The sequence below is a fragment of the Morus notabilis genome, unplaced genomic scaffold (genome assembly GCF_000414095.1).
Source record: "Morus notabilis unplaced genomic scaffold, ASM41409v2 Scaffold376, whole genome shotgun sequence".
Lineage (NCBI taxonomy): Eukaryota > Viridiplantae > Streptophyta > Magnoliopsida > Rosales > Moraceae > Morus > Morus notabilis.
This window is the reverse complement of record NW_010366679.1, coordinates 49,134-69,364: the sequence shown is the minus strand read 5'-3', so window position 1 is coordinate 69,364 and position 20,231 is coordinate 49,134. Positions and strand designations below refer to the sequence as shown.

The 20,231-nt window shown below is 36.2% G+C and overlaps 4 protein-coding genes across 6 annotated transcripts; 2 read left to right on the top strand and 2 right to left on the bottom strand.

Annotated features, from left to right (window-relative positions):
* The first annotated feature begins 2,117 nt into the window (after window positions 1-2,117).
* On the top strand, window positions 2,118-4,955 carry LOC21389890 (violaxanthin de-epoxidase, chloroplastic). 3 transcript variants are annotated; one of them, XM_024174065.1, is made up of 6 exons: window positions 2,118-2,318; window positions 2,671-2,971; window positions 3,076-3,248; window positions 3,387-3,483; window positions 3,583-3,974; window positions 4,285-4,955. In XM_024174065.1, exons 2-6 carry the CDS (start codon window positions 2,699-2,701, stop codon window positions 4,850-4,852), a joined length of 1,503 nt encoding a protein of 500 aa, XP_024029833.1. In that variant the 5' UTR covers window positions 2,118-2,318; window positions 2,671-2,698; the 3' UTR covers window positions 4,853-4,955. The 3 variants fall into 3 exon arrangements, with proteins under 3 accessions (XP_024029833.1, XP_024029831.1, XP_024029832.1); XM_024174063.1 differs by having other exon boundaries at window positions 2,662-2,971; XM_024174064.1 differs by having other exon boundaries at window positions 2,614-2,971.
* A 35-nt stretch (window positions 4,956-4,990) lies between these two features.
* LOC21389889 (inactive protein kinase SELMODRAFT_444075) lies at window positions 4,991-8,372 on the bottom strand. Its single transcript, XM_024174054.1, has 10 exons — window positions 8,177-8,372; window positions 7,924-8,081; window positions 7,738-7,832; window positions 7,122-7,636; window positions 6,413-7,015; window positions 6,153-6,316; window positions 5,946-6,022; window positions 5,706-5,853; window positions 5,467-5,616; window positions 4,991-5,358 (listed from the first exon to the last, which is right to left on the bottom strand). Exons 1-10 carry the CDS (start codon window positions 8,370-8,372, stop codon window positions 5,086-5,088), a joined length of 2,379 nt encoding a protein of 792 aa, XP_024029822.1. The 3' UTR covers window positions 4,991-5,085.
* Window positions 8,373-9,644: 1,272 nt separating this feature from the next.
* On the bottom strand, window positions 9,645-12,768 carry LOC21389888 (receptor-like kinase LIP1). Its single transcript, XM_010111011.2, has 5 exons — window positions 12,716-12,768; window positions 12,229-12,389; window positions 11,895-12,084; window positions 11,285-11,676; window positions 9,645-10,833 (listed from the first exon to the last, which is right to left on the bottom strand). The coding sequence occupies exons 3-5, from the start codon at window positions 11,926-11,928 to the stop codon at window positions 9,955-9,957; spliced, it is 1,305 nt and encodes a 434-aa protein (XP_010109313.2). The 5' UTR covers window positions 11,929-12,084; window positions 12,229-12,389; window positions 12,716-12,768; the 3' UTR covers window positions 9,645-9,954.
* Window positions 12,769-17,318: 4,550 nt separating this feature from the next.
* LOC21389887 (putative F-box protein PP2-B12) lies at window positions 17,319-20,155 on the top strand. The gene is made up of 3 exons (XM_024174059.1): window positions 17,319-17,829; window positions 19,159-19,277; window positions 19,373-20,155. The coding sequence occupies exons 1-3, from the start codon at window positions 17,395-17,397 to the stop codon at window positions 19,881-19,883; spliced, it is 1,065 nt and encodes a 354-aa protein (XP_024029827.1). The 5' UTR covers window positions 17,319-17,394; the 3' UTR covers window positions 19,884-20,155.
* Window positions 20,156-20,231: the final 76 nt, after the last annotated feature.

Here is a 20,231-nt window from a genome sequence, read left to right as displayed (position 1 = left end):
TTCAGGAACTTCTCAGATTCATTATGGATTATGGAAACGACATGAATAAGAAACGGAGAAACATAAATCTAAAGATTATTTCCCTTTTGAAAAAAAAAAAAAAGAAATTCATTATATATGGAAGAAATGCCAAACTATAACTTAAAGGTTAGCAAAGTATACCATGTATAAGTATTGATCATATATTTAAACTAGATACAAACTTACATGTCAGTTTCAACCAAGAGAAAAAAAAAAAAAAAAAAAAAAAAAAAAAAAAAAAAAAAACTCAAATATTGTCAAATTTACGTAGTACTTGACAGAAACTAATATTATTAACTTACAAGGAAAACAGGGCAGACGCGGTGATAAGAATCATGATTTCCTATATTTATAAGTACTCTATATTTCCAACTGAAAAAAATATGTATATATATATATAGAGAGAGAGAGAGAGAAGAAGAAGAAAAAATAGTTTAATAGTATACCGTTTATTAGGACAGGTGGTTCAGTTGAGGGAGAAGAAATATCCTGTGAAGAGCAGTGGCTGAAAAGGGTAGCAACCCAGAGGATTAATAAAGTTGCCTTGTAAAAACTGTTCATTGATTTCATATCTTGCATTATTACAACTGATTTTTTTGCCTAATTTACTGACTATAAGATGATCCACTACAGCCCATGAGAAAGAATAATGGTGTGTTGACAATGTGGTGGTGATCACTGAGTGATCGCTGTCTCTGAAGAAACTAGGTTGCATAGAAAGTAGCAGAAAATTGACCGAAATTTTTCAGATGAGGAAGTGGAAGCTCTAATATATAAAAGCCAAATTCCTTGTGTTTGCCGACAGATTACATCCTTTGTCTGCTTATTATGAATACGGCTTCGTCTTTAACTTGACATGCCTTGTTATCCACGTTAGGCCTATAATTAGCCTAATTACATTTTTAAATTTATATTTAATGCTAGATTGCAACTCTTTGCAATTTCCGCTATCTTGTTTTTATTTATTTATATTTTGTTGAGGCTCCGGTATCTTAATTGGATGCTATAAAGTTGTTACCATCGTCCTCTATATATACCTTCAATTCGATCAATCCTCCCCTAATTTCATATGAGCTCTAATTTATTAACTAATGTACACAATCACAAAAACAAACATATATTATCCATCATTGAAGGTTCATTGGGTGAAGAGATTGAATTTGAGTCTTTGTTTGGTACGTAGATGGGAAAAGTGGAGGGAGGAAAGGGGGAAGGATCAATGTAAGGATTATAAGAGAAAAGTGTGCAAAATGAATTGAGACAGGGATTTGACATCCTTCCAAGTAGGGCTCAAAGAGGTGTGGTTTGGTGCGTATTGAAGGCTTTTTTTTTTTTTTTTTTTTTTTTTAAATAATTGTAAATCGCTATTTTGCTGTTTGAAAAATTCTAAACCATTAAATCTAACGGTTTGAAAGCAACGGATTTAAATTTGACACGACTTCAAATTGTTATTTGGGATACCTCAATCCATTATATTTTAAAGTCGAAAAAAGTACATGGTTTATTACAATCTTGCATAGACTTATTATATTATGTCATTCTAAATAATTAAGTGTCATCACGACTTTTTGTTGACAATTGTTCATTTTTTTAGTAAATTAACATATATAATATTTTTTACTGCTTGATCAGTTGTATTTTTGGTTTTTTCCCTTTCAAGTTAAAATGAGGGCAAGGTTTTGTACATTAAATTGGTATTCTTTTTTTTTTTTGACGGACATTAAATTGTTATTCCAATATTAAACTTCAACAAAGTCTAATTAACATATATTTTTAGTCTAATAACTATTAACGAATACAATGAATTACAAAATAGAAGGAAAAGAAAAACAAAAAATTGAAAGTCAAAAAGCTACCCTCTGTTTCACAGCGAAACTTTGGAGAAAGCTTTCCTTTCCACACGTCAATTGGTTATTTTGTCCATATTGTCCATTCCGTTGATACTTGATAAATGGCAAAGCGACGTCGTTTCATCTTAAGAAACTGACAACTCGTCGTATGCATGAAAGCAGTGTCGTTTTTGCTCTTTCCTCTTTCATGCCCAAAAACAAAAACAAGAACAAAAATCGAAAACGGATTTAATACGTGACGTGAATCAGTTCACTTCCACACGATGTTGTTGCTCTTATCCGTCAAGACGCAGTCAAACCAAACCCACCAGCTTCCGATTACACACAACACTAATTCATCACCACCCCTTTGGCTCTCTCATTCTTGTTTATTATTGCATCAACTTTTCTTATTTTCCGTATTGCGCTTCTGGTAGCTCCTGCAATGCGCAGCATTTCCACGCCAAGGTCTGCTCTCTGCCCATTCACTTCCCCTCTCTCTCTCTCTCTCTATATATACTTATATATATATATATATGTATGTATTTATGTATTTACATTGTGTTCTTCTTTGGCCTAGATGTGACCATTTCTTTTCTGGGTTTTCTATATTTTTTCTGTTTGGAAAAGTTTACCATATAATTTGGTCTGGTCTTTTGTAGAATATTGTTTAGACTTTAGAGCCTTAATTATTTTAGCCATAATCTTATCTAGACAATCAAATGCTAAGTTTTCATTGCTGAATCACGCTGTTTTGGTATAGAAAATATATAAGGACATGGTATCAACTCTGAACTGGTATGTATTAAAGTTCACTCAGGTGACATTTGAAGCCAAAACAATTAACAATGGCAATGTCTGCTCGTTCAATCTGTGTTGGTAACAATGCACGTGTGAGGCCCGGACTTGCAATCGATGACAGGTTTCACCGTCAAAAGGCGGTTCGTTTTTGTGTTGTTGTGAAGTTCTGGCCCACTAGCAGAAATCCTAGATACTTTCATTTGAACATTACAAATTCTAGTAGAAAATTTTGTGGTCTGGGTTCCAAAGGTACAAGGCTGCTATGTAGTAGATCAGAGGATACTACTTCATCATTTGCCATGAGTGCTAATAACGCTGAGGTATTTTTTGAAACATATCTTGTAATTAATACCGGGCTATGAGAATAGTGTGATTAACTTTGCTAAATTCTTTTACTTTTTCTATATTTTGCTTCACTTATAAGGTGAGAGGAGTTGCGAAGTATCTGGTTGAAAAAGTGCCAAATGCTCTTAAAGAATGGAGACTTTTACACTTGATTAAAGCAGTTGGTTTACTGGCATGTGTATTGATGTTCATTCCATCAGCCAATGCTGTTGATGCTCTCAAGACTTGTGCCTGCTTACTCAAAGAATGCAGGTAACTCAATCGAGAAATGTATAATTCTGGTATTTGGGTTTTTATTTTATTAGAGTGGAGATTTACTAAGTGTTCATGTTTTAGTAAATTAGGTCTTTTATACTTCTTTGATTCAATTACAAGAGCTTCTTATGTCAGGGTAGAACTTGCGAAGTGCATTGCGAACCCGTCCTGTGCTGCCAATATTGCTTGTCTTCAGACTTGCAACAATCGACCGGATGAGACCGAATGCCAGGCTAGTTCCTTATTTTTGAGTTGGTCACAGCATTGTTCTAGTTTACTTCAAAGAAGGTGACTTCTGGTTTCATATTATCCTTTTCTTTCATTTTGGCAGATTAAATGTGGTGACTTGCTCGAAAACAGTGTCGTAGATGAGTTTAATGAATGCGCAGTGTCACGAAAGAAGTGTGTTCCTAGGAAATCTGATGTGGGTGAATTTCCAGTCCCCAATCCTGCAGTTCTTGTTAATAGCTTTAACATTGAAAATTTTAGTGGGAAGTGGTTCATCACAAGTGGCTTGAATCCTACCTTTGATGCTTTTGATTGCCAATTGCACGAGTTCCACACAGAATCTGGAAAACTTGTTGGGAACATAACGTGGAGAATACCAACTCCTGATGGTGGATTTTTCACTCGATCAACTATGCAGAGATTTGTGCAAGATCCTAAGCAGCCTGGAATATTATACAATCATGACAATGAGTATCTTCATTATCAAGATGACTGGTAAGTCTGTATCTCCACGTTTCTCTTGACTATATACCGAATTTCCCTGAATCAATTAAGTGTTAGAATATGAAATCTAATGTTGGACCATCTCCTAATAGATTTAACTTTTAAAAGAATCGGTAAACTAACATGGTATCACAAACATGGTATCACAGTAGGATGTATTGAGTTCAACTTTTGCACCCTCCGCTTTCTTTAAACCTATCCACATGCCAGGCCTTGAGCTTTTAGGATAATTGGTAAACTAACATTAAGTGCAAAAAACTCTTCTTGCTCTTTGATAGATTTGGCTATGTTGCTTTTGCAGGTATATTCTATCATCCAAGGCAGAAAACAAACCAGATGACTACATATTCGTATACTACCGTGGCCGGAATGATGCGTGGGATGGCTATGGTGGTGCTGTTGTATATACAAGAAGTTCTGTTTTGCCAGAAAGTATTGTTCCCGAGCTTGAAAGGGCGGCTAAAAGCGTAGGCCGAGATTTTAGCAAGTTCATCAGAACGGATAATACTTGCGGGCCTGAGCCTCCCCTTGTAGAGAGACTAGAGAAGAAGATAGAAGAAGGAGAGAGGACCATTGTGAAAGAAGTTGAACAGATTGAAGGGGAAGTGGAGAAGAAGATAGAAGAAGGAGAGAAGACCATTGTGGAGGAAGTTGAACAGATTGAAGGGCAAGTGGAGAAGGTGGGACAGACTGAGAGGTCACTATTTCAGAAGCTATTAGAAGGGTTTAATGTGCTTAAAGAGGATGAGGAATATCTCTTGAAAGGCCTTAGCAAAGAAGAGATGGAGATATTGGACAAGCTGAAAATGGAAGCAAGCGAGGTCGAACGTCTTTTTGGACGAGCATTGCCAATCAGAAAGCTTAGATAAGCAAAGAAAAGATGAGCTTATTTGATACCAAATTCTTACTCTATACTTTTTTGAAAATTGTAAGCGATCAGTACATCCTTATTTCAAGTTTTTAAAACACTATACACAACATTTTTTTTTTCTTTTGATTTTCTTTCCTTATTGGTTTTTCCCCCTAATAAATTTTTACAGCTTTCTTGGTATAATAATCCCTGCAAAATTCAAATTCCATCCTGCTCTAAGAACTTCATGCTTTAGTTTCCATTCAAGTTTTGAACAAACTTGGCCAGTGAATTGCGCAAGTATGCTTGATATTCTTCACTGTCATCAACTTCCGGTTGGTTCTTGGAGAGATTCTTTGGCTTGATTGTGCTATGCTGATTCTCTCTTCGCCCACTTATTCTTGGTGGACTTGGCTGATCAGTAGCTTGGCTACTGTTTGCGTCTTGTGACGAACAAAGAGAGGGCTTCTGTCTGTGATCACAAGCCGTATCAGTAAGAAGATCTCCTTCCAGTATTTTCAATACCTGCACGGTTCACATAATTTACTGACAGGTTTGCGACGTACAAAACGAGAAAGAAATGAATATTACTAAAACATATAGATATCTAGTCGGTTAGAGAAGTGAGAAAACCTTTGACATCCTTGGTCTCTTTTCAGGGTGGGGTGAGATGCAAAGATTGGCAGCAACCATCATGCATTGTACTTCCTTTTTCACATAATTGTTTCCCAATCTAGGGTCTATGATCTTATTGATTTTCATGCTTTCAAGCAATGGAGAGCCCTGCAGCTTACATAATGGTTACAAGTTAATATTTTCGTTTCATCATAGTTTTTCTATTTCTTTTACAAGTAAAGAATAAAGAAACTTGCCCACTCTGATAGAAACTGTTGCCCTGTTCTTCTTGAGAATTCAGTAACATTAAAGCCACTTAGGAGCTCCAACAAAACCACCCCAAATGCATACACATCAGCTTTCTCTGTTATAAGTCCACTCTGTGTGTATTCAGGTGCTAAATACCTACACAAACATACTCGAAGAAAGGATTCTAGTAATTTACTTATATTGCAAAGATTTTTTTGATTTGGGAGGACTTAGAAGAGTTTTAGTACCCTAATGCACCGATAACCCGCGTCTCCTCAGCTGACTGGCCATCCACTTGCCATCTTGCAAGTCCGAAATCTCCTACCTAACATACACAAACAACATGAGTGACTGAGAAGGTCCTAAAGTGAAGGCAACAAAAAAAAAATAATAATAATAATAAAATGAAATGAAATAAACAAAAAGAGGGCATTCTGATGAGAAAACAGACTGACCATGGGTTCAAAGTCATGAGTGAGGAGGATGTTATTGGGTCTGAAGTCTCTATGTACAATGCAACCGACTCGGCAATCTTCGTGTAGATATCTCAGTCCTCTTGCGGCTCCTATTGCAACTTTCATCCTATTTTCCCAAGACATCAGCTCTTTTCTCTCTGTCCCTGCAAGTAATAATGTAACTTGGCTGTTGCAGTAATTCTGTTTTATGTTGTAACTCTAAAAGAAAACCAAAAGTTCTAATGAAATGTTTAACTTACCATACAAGTGTTTGTCTAATGAACCATTGCAAGCAAACTCATACACCAGAAGCCACTCAGTTTCGGTGCAGTAACCCACCAACATCACTAAGTTTCTATGCTGTGCACAGCTCAACACTTCAACCTCGGAGCAAAACTCAGATGCCCCTTGAGCACTCAACATTTTATGTTGCTTCACAGCAACAACCTGCCCATCAGGCAAGACCCCTTTGTGTACAGGACCGAAACCACCTTCTGCCAAGAAATTTTCACTTGAGAATCCATTGGTAGCTCTTTCTATCTCTTTGAAGCTGAACTTCCTTGGTGACTTGCCAAAAATAGGAGCATTATGCTTACATATAGAACATAGAGGTGGAGGGTTTGGTGGTTGTTTTATGTATAGGGACATGGCTTTTCTTACGCTCGATGTTCTGTTGATGGTTGGAGAAGTGGAAGACTCAACAAGGGGTTCGGTTTTGTTATCGGATATGGAGTCTCTTATAGTAATCATATGTTTAGAGGAGTGTGAGCTCCCAAGATTTTGCCTCAAGCTTGCTGAGTCAACTGATCTTCTAGGTGGAACAATTGCCTTCTGTGTAATATTACCATAAACTTCTTCCATTTCTGTTTCAAGAAGTTTCACTAGTCAACAGCAATTAGATGTCGAAAATAGTAGGATCTTTAATTTATGCCTTGTAAAATAAAAGGGAGAGTGCCATACCAATTTTACCTTTTGAAATATCAATTTCTGAAATACCATCAAAGCTGTTGTTTTTCTCATACAAGGGATTATTGGCCAATAACTTTGGATGTGATTTGCCAGTGACAAAATTTGATGCCTTATTAAATGGTTGGAATTTGCTGTGCAAATGAGACTTTTTGAATGTTACTTGTGCTTCCACTTTCTCATGGAAGTACTGGGAATTCAGATCAAGAAAGTTCTTGTATGGAATAAGATTGCTTGTGGAAGGGCTAGACAATGAGCATGACATGTCTGTATCGAAAATGGGACTCTCTGCATCTAGGCTGCTCTGAGTTGTGACATTACTAATGTAATCATGAAACTTCCTAGGAACCAAACCAGACATGTCATTTTCTGATTCGTCGATTTGATGGTTTCCCTTATTAAAGCTCTTGACTGTTGGTAGATTTACTGCTTTCAGGATTTTCGGCATGGCATGATCCATGAGCACAATATTGCAATTCAGTAGTTTCACGCAATAATCACTTTCTCTCTTCAAGTGTCTGTAATTGAAACTCTAGTTTTAACATACGGTACTAATCATGATTGAATGATCACTATTTCTAAGAAAGCTAAAATGTTTTGCTTGCATTATAAGAATTACCTGTCTAGAATTACCCAAGTTGCTTGAAGCTCTTTAGCTTTCAAAGCAACCAAACTCAATTGCACATCAGCCACAATTTTCACTTCAGTGTGCACCTATGGCCAAGAAAAGTTTTGAATTAGAAAGAGCTGCTAGTTTTTTTCAAGTTTAATCCTTTCAGGAAAAGGAATGAAGCATATTTATTACCTGCATAAGATCATGAGCTGAGCATAGTTCCTGCATCATATGAGAAAAGACATTGTTGATTCTCTCGAAAACGTCGTGGTGAACTCCATTAATGAGAACTATATCATCAGAAGAACTCCCCTTTTTGCTGCAGCCTATACCGAACTTCTTTAGCAGGCCTAATAAGAGAAACAAATAAAACTCAAAACCAGTTGCTAATAAGGAGAAATCGAAAAGACTATGCAACAGAATTTCTCAAAGGAGAAGGATTTACAAGAGAAGAACTGAGACGTTCTCGAACGATGTTTTTGAACATTTGGACTTGCGAGAGAACACGTCTGTGAAGGAAGAAGGGCTAGAAGGATTAGAGAGTCTGAAGCACTTGCCACATTACGCACTGCCCATTCAAGTGCACAATCTGTGATCTCCTTACTTGCATCAACTGCCACTAAAATTATATCTCCTTCCATTTTTTTTTTCTTTTGCATGGAATCTCAAGAGGGATATTGTGCATATGCCTTGGTCATTGTTCCTTTCTGTCGTGCCTTAATGTACAATACTTTAACTTGTAAAAAAATTGCATCTTTATCATAGATTTCATTTCCTAGTTTGACAAGGTTAAGTTGGGCACTAGAGGAAAGACCAGAAGAAAAAACATGGCCTTGCATAGAATGTGACGCAGTTTCAAGAAGATGCACAAGGCAACACTGGCAAGGATAGAGAGAAAACGATTGAAATGTTCTTTTTTCTGTCTGTTAGCTTTTGGAGGGAGATGCTAACGTCAATCATCAACCAAACTTTGGAACTTTCACTGAGACTCTTTCATTACAATTATCACACATAATATAATCTTTCATTTCATGACAAACTTTTGAGTTTTGACCTTTTCTATATGGTAATATTTTTTGATACCCCAATCGGCTAAGGCCCTACAAACTAATAACATAAAATTGACCACTCGTTCAGTTGATGTGAAGCACTTATGTTTTAACATATCAAGTGTTTTAACATATTCAAAAAAATTTGGAATTTTTTTGTTTGGCAACAACTAACAAACTACTTTTTAATAGTAACTGGTTTAGGGAGACCCCGGGACAGGAAGACCAATAATTGACTTGGTGGGGCACATGGAGATCCTTTTTCTTTGATCCTTTTTCTTTTTTCCTTTTGCAGGGAGATGATGATTACTGACAAGTAATGAAAGTAATTTATGAAATAATTCGTTGCAGTTTTAATTTTTTTTTCCTTTTTTTTTTTGCAACTTTAAAATGATAAAATCTGACTTTCATATATATTTTTTCCTTTTTCCTTTTCATTTTAACACTACCTCTAAATCAGAAAAATCCAAGAGCCGTTGACATTGAAATGAGCTGTAATTCTGCTAGCTGTAAAGGACGCGGTCAATTGTATTATTGGAACTACAATAGAAAAACTTAATCTTCAAATAAAATATTAAATAAATATATGGAGTAGATTACACATCTAAATTATTCTGTATCAGTTTGTGAACGTGGGGTTTTGGCACCATCCATAATTCCTACTTCTGAACTTAGTTGGAAAATGAAATTTAACAAAGATGATTCTATTCATCTGGCAAATTTAACACCATTCCTACAATATTATAAATTGTCAATTCGGAAAGTTATACACAAATGATAATAAATTCACCAAAAGCTAAAACAATACAAAATCAAAGAAACAAATTCCAATTCCTTGGAGTCACCACCCTGTACATTCCTCCTTTGTGTCCTATCCGGCTCAATGCCTAGGGTAGTTACAAAAACTCTTATCACATAAAGGGGTGTTTTCTAAGTTTATGTATAGTATTTCCTTTGAACAGAACAACATACAAAAGTTCCTGAAACTCAAAAAGCTGTTTAAAAAAAAAAAAAAAAACAAATCTTGTCCTCTTGAAGCTTTCTTCCCCCAAAATCTTCTCTTTTTTTTTTCCCTTGGAATGTATGTGTCTATAAATGTGCTTGAAAAGACATGGGTTAGTCCAAAATACCATGTCACATAATGAAAGCATGAAGATTGATATTGTTATCATTATTATGAAGAATAAACACTTTCATCCAATGATCCTCTGCTGCTTATGTTGAGTAAAGAAACAAACCCATCTTGTGATCCTATGCTGTAGCTGTGATCGAGACACACACTCATACGTGGCGACAAATTGCTGCTGTCGCGGCTTAATGCCAAGTTTCCACTCCGCAACGACGCCTTGCTTCTCCGGCGGCTTAACGAGAAGCTTCCATTCCTCGACTCCTTGGTGCTGCTACGGGTAAGGGGTTCATCTTCGTCCAAAGAAACACTCCCATTGCTGGATTTCCGGCTGCTCCTCTGGCTATTGAAATTCGAAACCGGACGGTTTGACCCGATGCTGCTGTTGCGGCTCGAAACACTTGATGCCTTGCTATTAGTACTAGACCCGCTCTGGCTTGAAGAAACGCTTCCATCATCTGATCCGGAGCTGCTCTTTTGGCTCGAAGAGATGCTTTCGTTGTCGTCGTCCTCCGACCCCGCCATGCTGCTTTTGCGGCTTGATTGCCAGTCTTTGGCTTCGTCTCTGGACTTCACATCCTCGTAGTCGGAACTCTCACTCTCCTGAGACTCCGAGCTCTCACCGTCCTCGTCATCCGAACAATCGCTTTCCTGGTCTTTCGCATTTTCATGCTTTGAACTTTTACTGTCCGAATCCTTGCCATCTTGAGGTGTAGGAGCTGTTTGGATACACTCACTTGGTGTTGTGGAAAGAAAGCTTAGAGTTGTTACAATGTCGCTGATTAGCGGACGAGCCGATGCTTCGTCTTGCAGGCACATTGCTGCTATGGCCACAACTTGGTTCAAGTCCTTTTCTGGAAATTGCCTGTTGAGCAGTGGATCTGCCAAATCCGGAAACTTCTTCGGATCCCGGAAAAAGGGCTGTGCCTGCTCAAAACACAAGAAGGCTTTCCATCAAAAGACTGCATGCCTTTTCATCTTGTTTTATATTGGCTAGTTTGGGATTGCTTTTGTTTTCGGAGTTTTCAACTCTACGAAGAGATACACTACAGATAATGCATGTTTCTGAACGTTACATTTCTCTCAAATAAACAATATATAAAATTGACAGAACTTAATAAATCTACGTCCACCTACTAGTCATACCCTATAAAGAATTCTCACTAGTTTTTAAAAAAAATTATTTTCCTTTTTTTTTGTGTCAAATCATAATCTAAAACTAATCTCTTGCTTGCTTCTCAAAACTGCTATAAAGCACATTGATTTTTGTGAAATGTATACTGGTTTTGCTCAAATAGTCTAATTACTTTTGACAGCAGAATCAAGCCCAAACTGGTCCTTAAGAAGCATGGAAGATTATGGAAGATGATTTAGTTACCCAAGAAACTAGATTTTGTTCCTCGTTTGGCCTGGTCGTGTCAACGGCTCTTCTTCCAGTGATGAGCTCAAGTAAAACGACTCCATAACTGTATATGTCTGACTTTAGTGTCAGTTCACCTGATCTTGTGTACTCTGGAGCAGAGTAACCATATGTGCCCATCACCCTTGATGACACATGCACCTTATCTCCATCCTGTGCATTATTAGCCACTCCAAAATCAGAGAGCTTTGGGTTAAAATCATCATCTAGCAGCACATTCGCAGATTTCAAGTCACGGTAGATAACCGGCGGATTAGCCGTCTCATGCAAGTACTCCAATCCTGTGGCTATTCCAAAGGCAATTTTAATCCTTGTGAACCAATCTAATGGCTTCTTTTCTGGTCCCATATCTGCGCAAAACAGATATATATACCAGGGTAAAATGGGCTTCTCATATTGATGGAGCTAGTCAAAACAAACTTGTCATATAGTTACAAACAACGTAAATCCACAACTGACTTCACTTTAAGGCGTAGAGTTCAAATATCCACCCGTAAGTTAAACAAACAAGCAACAAACAAACTTGTCCAAATTCATGATTGACGTGTCAAGATAAGGATATACATACCAAGAATATGGTCTTCTAAAGAACCGCCAGACATGTATTCAAACACCAAGAGTCTTTGATCACCATCTGCACAGTAACCAATGAGGTTGACAAGATTTGGATGGTGTAGAAGACTTAGCGTCAAAACCTCTGACAAGAACTCCTTGTTTCCATGTAGACCATTCCTATCAAGTTGCTTAATAGCCGCCACCTGTATTATTTACACAAGTATTTATATTATCATTAGCTTGGTGTTTATTGAGAGTCTGATCAGTTCTGTCTGAAGAAGAATTTTAACACAAAATCAACGACAGAATTAAGAAGATATTGAGAAAGCTGAAGCTATAATACTGACCTTGCCGCTAGCCTTAATTGTCCCTTTATAGACTCTTCCAAATCCACCTTCACCCAAAAGACATTCTTGACGGAAGTTCTTTGTCGCTGTGGCGAGCTCGCGGAAAGTGAATGTCTGCGCATCTATATTGTTTTTATCTTCTTTGTTACCTTTGTCTTTTGCTGCAATTCAATTTTTGTAATAACCCAAAAAAAAAAAAAAAAGGAGCAAAATTTAGGGCCATAATAGGAAGCAAAATGCTAAATATCACAAGCGGCAATAATAACCAATTCTTTATTGAAGTTGCCTCAAGAAACTAGAAATCAAATTGTACCCTAGCTACTAGGTAACAAGATAGAAAACAACAACCAAAACCAAGCATAAGAAAAAGTGTACGTCATGAACCGAATGTGGCATTACGCTTCTCATGCACGCAAGTTATGTATTTAGATTACCTCAAAAACATAATTCAAGTCGTCTTAAATTAATTAATTTTTAGGGAACATACCAGATGATTTTGATGCTTTAGGTACTGCAGATCCATTCTCATTCTCGGAACTCGATTTCTTACTTCTTTGTGATTGGAAACACGGAAAACAACAACTCATCATTTTTCTCCAAGCTCTTGGATGAAAAAAATTTAAAAATCCGCCACAAAGAGTATTGCTCATAAAAATATCTGATCTTGCCCCTTCTTGTTGTACAAAAGCTTCGTTTATAGCTTCAAAACTCAAAATTTGTTAGCAAAGGGTCCCCCATATACAATTGAAGGACCCCGCCGGTGGGGAAGGGCTTTCGGAATCGGAGAAAAATAACAAAAGGTTAACAAGGAAACCATTTTTATTATTATTTTTATTTTTTTTTTATTTTTTGTGTGTTTTTGCAGGGGTGAACAAAAAATGAGAGACTTTTCCTTAGACTTCTCAGGAGAAAAATGAGGGAGATTGAGTGGACATTTTGGGAGACTACTTTTGAAACCATGAAGAGAGAAAAATGTGTGATTTAAATTTGGTTAAGCAAAGGAGAAAATGCTTTGTCCATTCTATATATAGCATATATATGTATAATATTGAGGGTGTCCAGATAGTTCAGCCTTTGGAATTTCTGTTTAACTAGCAGTTAATTTAAGGATCCTTTGACTCATACACGAACACCATTCGATGTCCCACCCAATTCCCAACTGTAATACTCAAGGACATATTAGTTTTCCATTTGAATTAATTAAAACGGTGAGTTAAGTCTTATGCTGTGACTCATACACGAACATGATTTAAATTCATAAACCAAACGCAACAAACAAAGAGGATTAGGAAAGGGGGGACCTTTCTTTTATTGGGATAGATATGGATTTTTTTTTTCTCCTAGTCTCTCCATATTAGGAGAATTTGAAATTCAGGGTAATTTCTGAAGGATTTGAAAGCTCTAGCCTAATTTATTTCCCTTTTTTTTTGTTTTTTCTCTCTTCTCAAAAAATCATGGGTTTCAAAAGCTCCGTTCATTTCACCGATTTGAGTTTAAAATTTGAGTTTTGTTATAGTAAAAAACTCTCACAAATAGTCACATCTAACTTTTTTACTACAATAAAAGGCTCTCACATAAAGTCACATTTCAACTCAAATCAACGAACTAAACGAACCCAAAATCTATCCATTAATCACTTATTCCTCTCACTCCTTCCACTTTTCTCCTACTAAACAAGCTCCTAAACAATACTTCATAGGGGTGAAGAGGGGAGGGAGAAAGATGGTGGAGAGATTTGGGGACAAAAAAAAAAAAAAAATTGGGTTATTTGGTAGGAGAAAAGAAAATGAAAGGAAACAATCATGTTCACAAAATCATTCTGTTAATCCTTCGCTCCTCTCCCTCCATGCACTTTTTCCTCCTACCAAAGGAGCTCTTATATAGACAAACATATGGATTATACAAATTCGTCAGTAAATTATTTCTTTGTAATTATTAAAAAATAAACTTCCTCTTATGATAATATATGATCCGGTGGCCAAGCGTCCATGTTAATAACAATATACTGTTACGCATTAATTCAGGCAAAGCTTGATCAGAAAATCAAAGCTAATGACATCAACAATCAATTTTAACTTAACCTCGCTAAAAGAGAATTGTTATAGATAACCATTTTCAACATTCACATGAACCGTGAGATCTTGGCCTTTGCTAAGTATGATTTCAATCTGCACATTATTATGATCAAAATACATATTAGTTGCAATTTACTTGAACCTTGCAAATGTGAAACTATAAATTTGTATTCGTGTTGAGAATCTTCAGAACTAATTAAACGCCATATACAGGTTCGTAATAATATGCAAATTGAAATTATTGTTCTTAACCATTAAAGGACTACCAAAAATACTTATAAATCAAGTTTGAGGGGCCACTATGGGAAGTTCCAAAATTTAGGAGCCATGACGTGAATTGAGGAGATGTAAACCTTTATATTTTGGTGCAGGTTCTGAATATATATATATATATATATATATACTGTGTATGTAGTTAAAGAAAAACCAAGAGTATTCCATCAAATTACTTTGCAGATTCTTATGAAAACTGCGAGTAGATTATTTATGCATTAATTATCGTAAACGTTTTCACTTCTTGATCAGAAAGAACATGCATGTGACGTGGGCTAAATAAAATAACTCTCCCAAATAAATGGAATATATATATATATATATATACACACACACACACACATATACACATATCTGTGTGTGTGTGTGTGTAGTTAAAGAAAAACCAAGAGTATTCCATCAAATTACTTTGCAGATTCTTATGAAAACTGCGAGTAGATTATTTATGCATTAATTATCCTAAACGTTTTCACTTCTTGATCAGAAAGAAAATGCATGTGACGTGGGCTAAATGAAATAACTCTCCCAAATAAATGGAAGGCGCAGAATGAAAGAAAAAAAACAGAGCACAAACAAGCTCAAAAGCAAGTAAATAATGCGCGGCATGTTGGAACAAAAAATGGCTGTATATCTTTCGATGTGCCAAGGAGAATGGCATGCATTTCAAGGGGAAAAAGAAAAAGGAAAGAAAAGCTTCATACAAAGCCATTGGTTGCCACGTCTGAAAGTTGCAAATTCAGACGTCAAAAGACAACATGCTGCTCATGCCATCGCCTAACATCATATATTATATGTCTGTATTGTGGCTTTTTGGTGCTTCAAAGATATTAGTTTTTTTTTTCTTTTTCTTTTTGCTTTCTTTTTTTTATTTTCTCACATTTTTTTTTCTTTTAAAAAGACTATATCAATAACTACTTGTTCTCAAAGGGTAGCAATAGTTTTTTTTTTTTTTTTTTTTTTTTTTTTTCCCGACTTTGGGAACGCCATCTTATAACTATCAACCACATAAATTCGTTCAAAACACTCTATCCATTTAGAGATGGCAGTAGGAGACTTTCTAGCCCCAGTGGGAGTAATGACTAGCGTTATAGGTCGTTGGGCGGCCGGAAGGTTGCCCGTCCCATCGATCAATTGCTTTCCTGAGTACATATGCACTTGGCTTAGCCAATATTCATATTATTTCTTAACTCGCCCTCAAAATTATGAGATAGAAGACACACAAAATTAGATGATAAATAGAGTGGTACGACGTAGAAAACTCTCCCAATGGAAAATTCCCAATCTGACCATCTCTCTTTAAACAGCGATAGGGATGAGAAATCATTTCCTGCCCTCGTCCCGCCGCGCTGCAAACCCTAACATCCATTCATATGTGATTTTTTAAAGTGATCATTACACTCTCACACCTTCACTTGCATGATTATCAGAGATAATTATACTATATGGTAAATTTTCATACATTGAATTGAATAATTTAGCAAATTTTTAAAATATTTTAAAAGAGCAAAAATTACATAGCAACAATGATAACGATATCATATTTTGTATTATGGAAATACAATGGTTTCAAATTTTGGTATTCTTATAATATTTTAAAATTTTTACTAATTTTAAGTTACTCTTTAAATTTTCCTGCATGCATAAAGAGCTCGTGATATTATTTAGTTCAGGCCTAAAGCCTACACTATTTTATATTGAGAATTACTGAACTCATCTTTAAGAGTGTTTTTTTTTTTTTACTAATATAATTATTTAACTAAGAAGATATTAATTAAGAGTAAGGAGTAAAAATTTAGACACGTACACTTTAAAAGGTATTTGTCTCTTCTTTCTTTTTTTTCCTTTTTTTTGAACTTTTGAGGATGATATTTTTACTCATAAGCTATCACTTATGATATTATACTACATAACTTATCCTGTTTTGGTTCTTTTATCACAAAGGATTGATGATTATCGTCACACAGTTTCTTTTTAAGAGAGATTCAATTGATTGGGATTAAAACAACCATTTGATACGAGGGTCATTATTGTTTTCAACATTAGTATTTTTTTTTTTGTTCTTGATGGATTATTATAGTTGTTTGTATAATCACACTTTAAAAGAGAGCTATGTGTAACGATATTCTCCGTTCAAAATTAAACTGACATTTTCAATTGGATTTCTACTGCCAGTAAGTAAGATTTTTGCTTTATTTGTTTGGGATTAAATTGTCTTAAAATTGAAAGTTCACTGATTTGTTATTTTATCACTCTTATTAATTATTATTTGAGTTTTTTTTTTTCTAATTTTTGTCACCTCAAACTTTTTGGCTTCTTTTAAAAAAAAAAGAAAAAAAATTGTTACAATATGCTCAATTTTGCACAACCTCACGTTAAATTGATGACAGAAAACTCATGAGGACCAAAAGTCATATGTCCGACCAAATTTTTCCAAATCCAACTCAATCCTAAAGCACACCTTATAACTTCAAAGCCTCAATTTAAACTTTAAAGAGAGTTAGAAAAATGGAGCACATGCAACAATTTAAAAGGTTAAGGGGTAAATTGACAAAATTAAAAGTTGAAGTACAAGATATCAAAAGTCAAAAATTTTGGAGGGCAAAATTACCAAATACCTATTTTAAAAGGGGGCTTGAGAAAAGAAGAACAAAATCTAGACGGGCCCCTGCGTTTCAAAAAAAAAAAAAAAAGAACCGAATAAATCTCTCTTTTTTTAGTGGATGATAATCTGGCCGACTGAGCCTTCTTGATCGCCACGAGTGCCATGACTTAACCGCTAAGATTTCCTTCCCTTCCCTATATATATATATATATATATATGTACATATGTACACACACATTTACACGCACTCACTCTCTGTATCTGACATTGTCCGAAAGCAGAATTGATTTGATACTCCCGAGGATTTTCCATTTTCGCATGGTGCTGTTCATGGGAGCGATAACGGGGATGGAAACCGATAATGAAGGAGGAGAAGGAGGAGAGAGAGAGGCGGTGGTGGATTACTTCTACGTTTTGCCGGAGGGCTGCATCGCCGACATCGTTTCTCTCACATCTCCTCGGGACGCGTGCCGCCTCTGTATGGTCTCCACCACTCTCAGGTCCGTCGCCGAATCCGACACCGTTTGGGAGCGCTTCCTTCCGCCGGACTACCTCTCCGTCGTCTCTCCTCATTCCCTCCCTTGCACTTCCAAGAAAGATCTCTTCTTCTCTCTCTGCGATCGGCCTCTCCTCATCGAACAGGGCACAAAGGTAAATTCACTACTGTCCCGATCTTATCCGTTTGGCTCACCTTTGTTTGTTTGTTTGTTTGCTTGCATGAATTGGAATGGTACATTACCTAGACGCTCTTTGGAAAATCAATTCGATTTTTTCTCTTTTGAACGTCGGAAAATTTGAATAAAAATGGGACGTTTTTTTGTTTTTTGTATTTTTAATTGATATCGGAATTTATTTGGAATCTAGAATTCAAATGAAATCACTTTTTGATCCACTTTCTATATAATTAATTATTTTTCTTTTTTGGTTGGCGGAAGCCTAACTAATCGATTGTGATTTTGCAATTTCTTCCAATTTTTCTTTGCCTGTGCTTGGTTCTTCGTTTGGCAAAAGGATGATTAAACTTTTCCTCTCTTTTCTAACTACGACTTATCAGTAGTGTTAATGTGTTATATGATTTGTTTGTTTGTATATCTCATGTCAGCGAAGTAAAAATAAGAGTTCACATTTCCTTTCAATTAGATTACTCAATTTGGGATAACATTGAATCGTTACTGTGCGTGTTTTTGTTTGCTTTTGTTTTTGGTTTTTGATTTTTTTCTTTTTGGTTTTTTTTTTTTTTTTTGGGTTTTTTTTTTTTTCCATGTTCGAAGTGATGTACATCATAAAAATAAAGATAAGAATCCTGATATGTTAATACACTTTAGTTTCTCTGTCCGTGAGTAAACTAGTTAAATTTTTTCCTGTGTAAAAGGAGTCCAGTTTAGTGGGAAAACAGTGAGTTTTCTCTCCTTATCACCTTATGGACGTATAGAAACATCCATTTTTTCCCTTAATTAATTGAAGCAATTTATACATATCTATTTATTAGGCCGTATATTTGTTTTGTGTGAATCGCACGTGTAACTATAACAGCAAGGTGTGCAATTTGTCAAACTTTCCCGGCTTGTTTTACATTTCTCTGTTGTTGTACTTGCGCGTAATGATGTAAAGTACTGCTTAAAGTGATTAAATACTTTTTAAATTATATGTTTGTTTCCGTACAGTTGTATGTTCAGTGCACTGTGTATTTGGCCGTTGGCTATGGTCAATGAGTTATGACATGTTTGCCCCAGTAGTGTTTGGTTGTATAGTTTCTGCTTTTGTAGTTAGTTCATTTCGTGAACTTGATCGATGCGGATAAGAAGACTTACTATTTGTTTTCATTCAGATTTGGATTAGGCTATGTGAATGGGTTGATTGTTGATGCGACAGTTGCTAGTAGTGATAGAAATGGTGTTATAATTAAAGCCACGTGACATCGACGCCTTGATTTAATTTTCGATAGTAATTTGTGCTGACTTTGTCATTGACATTACTCAGAGCTTTTCCTTGGAGAAAGAGAGCGGGAAGAAATGCTACATGCTATCTGCAAGGGCGCTTTCCATTGTGTGGGGTGATACTCCCAGGTATTGGAGATGGGTTCCTTTACCTGAGTCAAGGTATTATTTCTCGTCATTTGTCTTCTTAAACTTTAGTTTTCTACAAATTAAGCATGTTATTGTGCTTAACGAACTAAATTCACCAACTCAAATAGGTTTGAAGATGTGGCTGAGCTCATAAGCGTCTGCTGGTTTGAAATCTGTGGCAATATTGATATCCGTATGTTGTCTCCATCGACATTGTACACAGCAAATCTTGTCTTCAAGTCAACTATGGGTGCTTATGGATTTGAACACCTTCCCGTAGAGGCAACAATTGGACTTGTTGGAGGAGAGACAAGCATGCGGTCAGTCTATTTAGATGCCGAAAGAGGACGGAGATTGAGGTACCGGATTGTCCCGAGGCGTCTGGGGCTTTATATCCGGAACCGTACTGTGGAGTATGAAACTGAAGCACCCCCGCCCAGAGAAGCGGACAATGACCAGAAGGTCCAGAACCATCCAAAGGAGAGGGGAGATGGGTGGTTGGAAATTGAATTGGGTGAGTTCTTCTACGATGGAAGACAAGAAGGGGAACTGGAAATTAAGGTTTCGGAGGTAACAAATGGTGATTGGAAGGGTGGTCTCATTGTTCAAGGGATCGAAATCAGACCAAAAAAGGGCTGATAAATGCTAAGAAGATGTCTTTGTTGTACTTCACCTTGCAGTGGAAACCAATTATGCAACCCAGCATGCCCACTGCTTCATTCTTTGTGTGATGTTAATGGGGATTGCGTTTCTGCGAGCCTCTCCTCCTTAGCAAATGTCCCCCTTTTTTCTTTTTTGCGTGGAAAGAAATATTGTTTCTTTTTAAATGTCAGTGAAGTATTTTCCCCAAATGTATTTTGATAATTATCATGTTGGAATCATCGGACCTTCTCACACTTTCTTTCTTATTATTACGCATTTCATATTATAACAATGATTATAGGAAAAACAACAAAAAATTACGTCCGCAAAAAAGACAAGTCGTTT

Coding starts and splice junctions, on each gene's coding strand:
- LOC21389887 (XM_024174059.1), top strand. CDS start 17,395: ATGTACATATGTACACACACATTTACACGCACTCACTCTCTGTATCTG. Junction 17,830..19,158: donor TCATCGAACAGGGCACAAAG/GTAAATTCACTA, acceptor GACATTACTCAG/AGCTTTTCCTTGGAGAAAGA. Junction 19,278..19,372: donor GTTCCTTTACCTGAGTCAAG/GTATTATTTCTC, acceptor CAACTCAAATAG/GTTTGAAGATGTGGCTGAGC.
- LOC21389889 (XM_024174054.1), bottom strand. CDS start 8,372: ATGGAAGGAGATATAATTTTAGTGGCAGTTGATGCAAGTAAGGAGATC. Junction 7,016..7,121: donor AGAAATTGATATTTCAAAAG/GTAAAATTGGTA, acceptor TTCTTGAAACAG/AAATGGAAGAAGTTTATGGT. Junction 5,617..5,705: donor AACAGTTTCTATCAGAGTGG/GCAAGTTTCTTT, acceptor TGTAAGCTGCAG/GGCTCTCCATTGCTTGAAAG.
- LOC21389890 (XM_024174065.1), top strand. CDS start 2,699: ATGGCAATGTCTGCTCGTTCAATCTGTGTTGGTAACAATGCACGTGTG. Junction 3,249..3,386: donor TGCTTACTCAAAGAATGCAG/GTAACTCAATCG, acceptor TTCTTATGTCAG/GGTAGAACTTGCGAAGTGCA. Junction 3,484..3,582: donor CGGATGAGACCGAATGCCAG/GCTAGTTCCTTA, acceptor TCATTTTGGCAG/ATTAAATGTGGTGACTTGCT.
- LOC21389888 (XM_010111011.2), bottom strand. CDS start 11,928: ATGTCTGGCGGTTCTTTAGAAGACCATATTCTTG. Junction 11,677..11,894: donor TTTAGAAGACCATATTCTTG/GTATGTATATCC, acceptor TGTTTTGCGCAG/ATATGGGACCAGAAAAGAAG. Junction 10,834..11,284: donor AACAAAATCTAGTTTCTTGG/GTAACTAAATCA, acceptor TGTTTTGAGCAG/GCACAGCCCTTTTTCCGGGA.